The sequence below is a fragment of the Lolium rigidum genome, chromosome 7 (assembly GCF_022539505.1).
Source record: "Lolium rigidum isolate FL_2022 chromosome 7, APGP_CSIRO_Lrig_0.1, whole genome shotgun sequence".
NCBI classification, from domain to species: domain Eukaryota; kingdom Viridiplantae; phylum Streptophyta; class Magnoliopsida; order Poales; family Poaceae; genus Lolium; species Lolium rigidum.
Window position 1 is genome coordinate 339,698,794 of NC_061514.1, and position 8,736 is coordinate 339,707,529.

Below are 8,736 nucleotides of genomic sequence, written 5' to 3' on the forward strand. Positions count from 1 at the left end.
AACTCTAAAATGTCAGAAAATATCCAAACTTGATAATGACATCATTTTCAAATGACACTACCGTTTCATATTGGCATGGTGTATGTTCATATTCGATGAAACACCAAAGTCATTTGATTCATAATCTCTTGACATATGTAAGTTATGCCTTATGAATAAAACTCTGCATTCTGAATGTGCACTAAAATTGTTTTCAGTATCATACATAATGGTGTATTGGATTTCATCAAGTAGTGGATATCATTGTTTCGTAGACCTCATTGTTGATTTAAGTGAATATATGTATTTTCTAAATGAAACATTAGTCTGAAACTATTTGACGGGATCAAGGAATTTCGGAATAAAGAAGGGTTTAGTTAACAAGAAAAACGAGTCTCCAAGTGTCAAAGTGGCACAATAAAGAAGGAGCAAAGTTTCTATTGCGAAACATGGTACCTTCTTGAGAAAGAGGTTCTCGTTAAGGGTGTTCATGGAAGAAAGTAAAACAAAAGCAAAGGTAATTGACCTTACCTCCAAGTGTCAAAGTGGCGCAACGGAACATGTTCCGGAACCAAAACTCTGCGAATAGAGGAAAGACAAATTGATAATGATCATGGTGTCTTAGTTAAAAGTTTTACAAAATTGAGTAGGATTCAAGAATACATTCTGCCTCTTCGCAAAATAATATTCATGATTCACTTTTCCTGAAATAAGACATACCTACGAACTACAAATAAGCGACAGTGGACCTAAATGCGAGAAATGACTCCGAGTCATGAAATCCTATATTAAGTTACATTTAAGATTTTAAACTATTTTTATGCTTGATCTTATTAAGTAAAGATGTTACTTAATCTTCCTTAGAAGAAATGAAATTTTAAGAAAGACATAAAGCACAAAGGATGTTTTCACAAATTCAAAATGCTGACTATTGTTGAAGTGTATAAGTAGATTTCCTAGCCCTTTCCATCAGTTCGGACTTTTGGTTCAAGTGGCTAGTGCATGAAGCTTAACATGGTATCAGAGCCCCAGGTCTCGAGTTCAAATCCTGGCTTTCACAATTTATTCTAAAAATTATCTCTTCTCTCCCCTCTTCTCGCAGCCTCCTGCCGCGCCCGGCCTCCCGCTGCCTCTTTGCCTCTCTACACGTGTTGACTTGTCTTCTCGTCCCGTCACACGTGGGAGGGGGTGTTAACGTGTATAAGTAGATTGCCTAGCCCTTTCCATCAGTTCGAACTTTTGGTTCTAGCGGCTAGTGCATGAACCTTTACGTGTAAAAGTGTAGCGATGCTTGAGTCATATGGGTTGTAACTAGCATACTTCAATCCGTGAATTGATATAACTTTGTCAAAAACTACATATCCTTCAATACTTGTATTGTAGAAGAGTTGTAATTGATACAGCGAGCAGGATTTGCCAAATCACATTGGATGCTAGTGTATCGCAACTAGAATCTTCGATTTGATGGATTATCAAAGGATTTTTGGGATAACCAAGATATCCAGAAGACATGCAAGAAATTGAGTGGGAGCTAATATAGCCCTCGTGATATTATGTGTAGATGACACATTTAAGTGATAGCTGAATAGTCTTCCTAATCTTATGTGTAGAGTCACATGTTGAGTGAGACCAAAGGGACAAATTTTTGTTTCCAAATCATCATATGGAGATGACACAAGTTGAGTGGGAGCTAAGTGATTTTCCTGGACTCATATGTGACTAACATATTTTGAGTGGGAGTTGAACGTGTTTCCCTGATCTTATATATGTGGCTGACATATTTGAGTGGGAACTTAACAATATTCTTATATGTAGATGATATATTATGAATTCTATAAGTGGTACTTGTGATAATTTAAGATAGTAAATATTCAAGTTCAAAATAAAAACGTTAAAAGGTTTACCGAGATGGACCAATACATTAAGTTGAGATGCTTTCCTAAGTTTGGTTTATGAAGAAGTTCATAATAGAACAAGCTAAGGAGCTATATGACTAGGTGAAGTAATAAGTTGATATCGGTGCTACGACAATGGTTATATGAGAGAAAAGAGATGTGTCACATCTCCTTATGCCTAAGTCATAAGATTCCATCATTAAACCGTGTTGTGTACACAACATAATGTGACCCAAAGTTCTTGGCTAGAAGAACACGTTTTGAAGTGATTTCTGAGTTAATCACTGAACATAGTTTTAATTATGTGTTTTGTCTGGTGATAACTGAGAATATTTTTATAAATCTATAAAAGACGGTAAACTTGAACGTAAGTTGTTATGTTAGTGCAAGTTATGCTGACGTGAAAGATTGGCAATCTCGCACTAGTAAAAATCCGTAAGATGAACTTTCTTCAGAAAATCTAAACTTAGGCGCCAAGGTCGCCATGGCCAGTGCGGCATGCACATGTTCCTGCTCCGACGCTAGCCTCAGCCCCTCTCCTCCTACTGGAACTGGTCATGGCCGCAGGAGCCACTAGTCTTCATCAATCTGGTCGATGGTGAGGAGTAGGCGACGCGGCCGTCACAAACCCTATCTAGAGTTTAGTTTATTTTACTGTTCCCTTTTTTCACTCTATGTAAATTGTATTTTAATTTATATGAAATAATACGACAATGGGTCTTTACCTCCGACCCAAACAGACCAAGGGGCGGGCACCGTAGCATTTCTGTCTGTAGCCCGACCTAAACAAATGAAAGCAGGTACATTTGGTGTTTAAAATGGATGAGGATGCCTTTCCAGGATTCAAGCAAAGATGTATGCAGGTTACATATCATCATTGAAGTTGGAACTCACGTAGACAACATTCCTTGCCTTATATCCAGACACTCAGTGATTCACATTACACGACCACATCCTATTCATTATTCACGTGCTATAGTAATACTGTTTACTTCACAGGAGAGACTACGTTTCTTCAGAAATAATATAAGGCTATCGATCGCTGCCAGCTTGCTAGACATCCATCCGTATAACGATGGAGCGGAACAGGGTCATTGTCTGGGAACACCAGAGAGCAGGTTGAGGAAGCAGGAGCTCGCGAGCTGCCCGTTAATCTCAAGGGAGGGTCCTCCTCGAGATGACATCAAACGACAGGCCATTCTCCTCAAGGCGCTTCTGGAGATCCGTGGGGCCGAAGACGGCGCCTGGAGTATACACCCCGCCTTTCGGCAGGTTGCCTCGCTGGCTCAGCAGGACGAGGGCGGACTGGATGAGTACGATCGGGGTGGTGATGTACCCGATCTCCGGCCCCGAAACCCTGGTCACGATCTCCTTGTCCGGCTTGCCTCCACGTCCCGCCGCGCGGGTCCAGTCGCCGTAGCCGTGCCCAACGAACCACATCTTGAAGGAGGCGCTGCTGACCTCTGCCTCTGTCGGCCCGCTCTTTCTGAACCATCCCATGGAGAAGAGCGCAGGGAACTTTAGCAGGAGAGACCTGCCAAAGGAGAAACCCCCAAGAATGCCGATGAACAGCCCGGTACAGATCATCGGGATAACGCCCAGGATGGAACGTGTGCCGATCTTCACGCCGAAGTGTGCTGGTTTGACGGAGGACCAGAACTCCTGCCTGCGCTCGGCGAAATCTGGGGTTTCTTCCACGCCGGGAAGGCCCTCGGGATGCTGGGTCACCTTTGATAGGGTTCTCTTCACAACCACTGTGTCAGCAGAAGGCAACTTCATCACCCACAGTCCTAGTGCCTTGTCATGCTTAATCAGTGGTCCTGTGGGAGGTGGAGGCCCTGGGATCTGCATAAAAGGAGAAACTTCAGTATCAAACATCACTGCACACATTGGATTCAGAGTTCAAGAATATGGCAAGTGCGGTGGACACTTTTTCACTGGGATCTTTGTACTACAAATTATTACAAAACATAAAAATATACTCATGTACCTGTATGATCAATCACAAACATCAGAACAGGTAAAAACACCAGACACCTAGGTTGTGATCTCAGTTAGATAAATGCAAGATCTGCTTTATCTTCACCCAGAATTCACAATTGTGGGGTTAGAGTTAGTAAGATGAAAATACACAATGAGCTTGACATTTGTATCTCCTAACAGCCTAGTGATGTTTATTCACCAATAGCTTCTGCTCCCTTTAAGATTTTGGGATTTCCAGAGTGGAAAATAGTTTTTTTATGATATTTACTGCATGTTGATCAGGAACATGACAGCAGATGATACAGTTAAAAGGTTGAAGCCAATGGTCCATGCTCAAGATGCTTTATCATAAACTTGAATATCGAATATGTTTTCGACATTGACTGAATTCAACTAAAATAATGACAACCGGCAATACAGACCAAACAATACTGTCATTAGGTACGGACAGATCTATCATAACCTCTATGGCTCAAATTATAGCCCTTCCCTGCCATATAATGTCTTCAACTTTCAGCAAAGGGCAGTTGGATTTCCATTCCTACTATACTTCTCATTTCCTAAGAGTTGACCATGGAAAGAAATGGAAGATCAAAACATGCTATGGAGGTCCACGAACAACTCCTCATGTGAATACTATAAACTATGAACTTCTGCCAATGAGTAATAGGCCCCCAGGACATGGCAGTAGCAAGTAGCAAACACCAAATGAAATCGTGAATCTTTGTTAAGGGGATTAAAGGCAAACATGGAGTATTTATCTACTAATAAAATATGGCAAAATATAATATGAAACATTTAGAGACACACACTCTTCATGAAGTAGCACACTTAGAAATATCCACACTACAAAAGGCTTGGTAGCCATCATTTACATGTGACAGCACCAAGGTTTTACTGAGCTGAAGGATATGTGTTAGCAGTTGGTTCACAATATATGTCAACTGATTTTATAGTGGTTACCAGATAGGAGTAGGCAGTTGGCACGGCATACATGACCATACAAAAGAATGGAAGATAGCAGGCAACTCCTCAAACAGGTGTATTCCATATTACGAACTATTAACTTATTACATATGAATATTAGACCCCAAGGACATGGTAGTAGCAAGTAGTAACTTCAAATCAAAGCGTGAATCATTATTAAGGATATTAAATGCAAACATGCAGTACTTACAATTTATCTACCAAAAAATATGACTCAATATGAAACACCCAGTCTTCATGAAGTAGCACATACATTTATACAACATAAGGCATGGTAGAAAATTATTTACATGCGACAGCACAAAGGTTTTTCTGAGCTGAAGGATTATTTAGTAGCTAGCAGTTGGTCCATGATATATATCAACTGATTTAATGGTGGTTAACTACTTAATTGGTTGGAGTAGGCAGTTGGCACAACATACATGACTATACAGAATAAATAAGTATACATAATAATTAACTGGTTTTCAGAATGGCAATAGTTTTTTATGATATTTACTGCCTGCTGACCAGGAATATGACTGCAGATGATACAGTTAAAGGTTGGAGCCAATGGTTCAGGTTCAAGATGCTTTATCATAAACTTCAATGCCAAATATGTTTTCGACATTGACTGAATGCAACTAAAATAATGACAGCTGGTAATACAGACCAAACAATATTGTCATTAGGTAAGAACAGATTTATCATAACCTCTATGGCTCAAATTATTCAAGGAGCCCTTCCCTGCCTTATAATGTCTTCATCTTTCAGTAAACAGATATGGGTTTTCCAGTCCTACTATATTTCTCATTTCCTAGGAGTTGAACATGGAAAGAAATGGAAGATCAAAACACGCTATGGAGGTCAACAAACAACTCCTCATGTGAATATTATAAACTATGAACTTCTGCAAATGGAAGCAGTAGCAAGTAGCAAACACCAAATGAAATGGCGATTCATTGTTAAGGGGATTAAACGCAAACATGGAGCATTTATCTACCAATAAAATATGGGAAAAGGCTAATGTGATACACTTAGAAATACCCACTCTTCATGAAATAGCACATATACTTACACCACAAAAGACTTGGTAGCCATCATTTACATGTGACAGCACCAAGGTTTCACTGAGCTGAAGAATTATGTAGTAGTTAGCAGTTGGTTCATGATATATGACTGATTTTACAGTGGTTGACGGGTAGGAGGTAGGCAGTTGGCACACAACATACATGACCATAGTACCATACAAAAGAATGGAAAATAACAGGCAACTCCTCAAACAGGTGTATTCCATATAGCAAACTATAAACTTCTTCAAATGGATAATAGGCCCAACGATACCAAGTAGCAACTTCAAATCAAAGTGTTAATCGTTATTAAGGGTATTAAATGCAAACATGCAGTATTTATTATCTACCAAAAAATTATGGCAATAGGGCAATGTGAGTTAGTAATATGAAATACCCAGTCTTCATTAAGTAGCACATACATTCACACAACATAAGGCATGGTAGAAATCATTTACATGTTAGCACCAAGGTTTTTCTGTCAACTAATTTTATGGTGGTTAACTGGTTGGAGTAGGCAGTTGGCACAGCATGACCGTACAAAATAATTAACTGTAAAATTGTGATGCCTTGAAACAAAGGTATTGGTCAGTAGTAGGCAATATATAATGTTTTTGCAAGAAAGCAAAGTAAATATTACCAAGTTTGTTGACAAGTACCAATAAACCATATGTACCCCAGATATACCGTATATTCTCAATAAGAACAGACGAGCAACAAGATCCGTTTATTCGATATTCTCAAGTCTATCTAGTCTATAACCTTCCGCGTCCTTACTTACATAACAAAAAACAAGACCTTATTGCTCAAGCAAGAGAAATGGTGCCAGTACACACATAATACACACATCTTTCTACTTGGCGCAAAATTAGCACTCAGAAAGGAAATCCAAATATTCTGAGAGACAGATATCAGGGTTTTAAGTAAAATTAGAAGTTTGCTGTAACACCAAGTTTATTAGAACTAACAACACTAACACTCTCGCACTCCTCGGACTTTATGTCTACTCAAACTCGAACAGAACTTTAGTAGGAAAGTGCTAAATGTGGCAGCAAAAGGAAACTCCATACTAGCTTAATGCTAGGTAATTAGGAATCTGACCCAACAAAGGCAGCAATTAGCAGTACTCCCTCCATCCCGCAAAGGATGCCTCAGATTTGTCTAAATTTGGATGTATCTAGTCAGAATTTAGTGTCTAGATACATCCAAAATTTAGACAAAGTTGAGACATCTTTTGTGAGACGGAAGGAGTACAATCGTGTACCATGACAGTCAGGAACAGGAACATGATTAACCGAATGCAAAAGTTGCTATGAGGGGTAATTAACTGTAGATTCCCTGACAAATCACTTGTACGGTACAAGCAGGTTACTATGATAAAACAAGCAAGTAAATCGGTTCCTCAACTGCACTACCACCATTCAAGGAGTTGGCCGCTATGATAAAACAAGTAAATCAGTTTCGAAGCTGCAATGTAAGAAGAATCCCTCCGTTCCATAATTATTGTCGCAGATTCGGCCGTATGTATGTAGTACAAAATGTGTCTACTAAATACATATAAATCAGAAGAAGCATAATTATGGAATGTAGGTAGTAGTAACTCACTCTGGGCTTGGCTAGCCTAGGGCGGGAGCGGCGCAGCGCCTGCAGCTTGCTGGCGCTGGCGAAGCCGAGGACGGCGGACTCGAAGGTGGCGAAGTTCCCGACGATCTTCTTGTCGGACTCGAGGCTGAGGTGCGCGACGATGCTGACGGGCGCGGAGGGCGGATCCCACTGCCTGGAGTTGAAGAAGAAGCCGAGCTCGGCGGGGATGGAGTCGAACCCGCAGGCGGAGACGATGAGCGACCCGTTCCTGGCGGCGACCTCGTGGAGATCCGCCTCGACGCGCTCCATGAACTCGGGCTCGCCGGAGATGTCGAGGCAGTCGGCCCCGGCCTCCGCGCAGGCCGCGGCCACCTGGTGGCCGTAGAGGCGGAAGGGCCCCGCGCAGGAGAGGAGGACGCGGGCCCGGGAGGCGAGCGCGGCGAGGGAGGCCGGGTCGGAGGCGTCGGCGACGAGGATGGGGACGTCCGGGGCGGGCCCGGGCGCCGCGGCCCAGCGGAGCGCGGCGGCGACGCGGTCCCGGCTGCGGCCGGCGAGCGCGAGGGTGCGGAGCGGGGAGGCGTTGGGGGGCAGGAACTTGAGCGCCTCGCGGATGACGTACTTGCCGGTGAAGCCCGAGGCCCCGAAGATGACGACGTCGAACACCTCCGGCTCCGTCGCCGGCGTCGCCATAGTCCGGTGCGGGAAGGGTTTGGGTCGCGGTGCGGCGGAACTTTTTTTTTTCTTTGAACTGCGGTGCGGTGGAGTGGTGCGTAGTGTCTGTTTGCGACCGCTTTTCACTTGGTTTGTGGTCGCGCTCACATTTTCATTTTTTTTTCACGTATGAATGTATGATCGCATAATTTTTGATGTGCTTAGTAGCTATCAGGTAGGAGTCTGTTGGCAGCTGGCGTGCATTGCTAGCATGTTTAAGTTGCATCAGAGGTCTGCTTCAGATATGACTGATCAGTTAGTTAGCTAGCAGGTGCGTTGTTGTTGGAGCAGAACAGGATCGTGCGTTCGATCTGCGACGCCAAAAACCAAGAGTCTTCTGATTTTTAATTTGACTACATTTTAAACTAGAGATCACAAAAATGGTTTGTAGTTGGAATTCTGGCGGGATCCTACTTGCATCTTTACTTGTACACTTTGAAACGCTGGAATTTAACATGAAACAAAAGAGGAATTCCTTTACGTTCGGACCGGATGCATGTTTCGGCAAACAACTTCAAATTAATAGTTGTTCTTTAAGAAAACACTGC

General features: G+C 42.2%; 1 protein-coding gene across 1 annotated transcript; it reads right to left on the minus strand.

Moving 5' to 3' along the window:
* Positions 1-2,716: 2,716 nt before the first annotated feature.
* LOC124678593 (probable mitochondrial saccharopine dehydrogenase-like oxidoreductase At5g39410) lies at positions 2,717-8,199 on the minus strand. Its single transcript, XM_047214465.1, has 2 exons — positions 7,499-8,199; positions 2,717-3,719 (listed from the first exon to the last, which is right to left on the minus strand). The coding sequence occupies exons 1-2, from the start codon at positions 8,165-8,167 to the stop codon at positions 3,030-3,032; spliced, it is 1,359 nt and encodes a 452-aa protein (XP_047070421.1). The 5' UTR covers positions 8,168-8,199; the 3' UTR covers positions 2,717-3,029.
* Positions 8,200-8,736: the final 537 nt, after the last annotated feature.

Bases quoted from the DNA above. Each gene is read 5' to 3' on its own strand.
- LOC124678593 (XM_047214465.1), bottom strand. From the start codon at position 8,167: ATGGCGACGCCGGCGACGGAGCCGGAGGTGTTCGACGTCGTCATCTTC. The intron at 3,720-7,498 runs GTGAGTTACTAC...CCTTTTATGCAG, and splicing joins CTAGGCTAGCCAAGCCCAGA to ATCCCAGGGCCTCCACCTCC.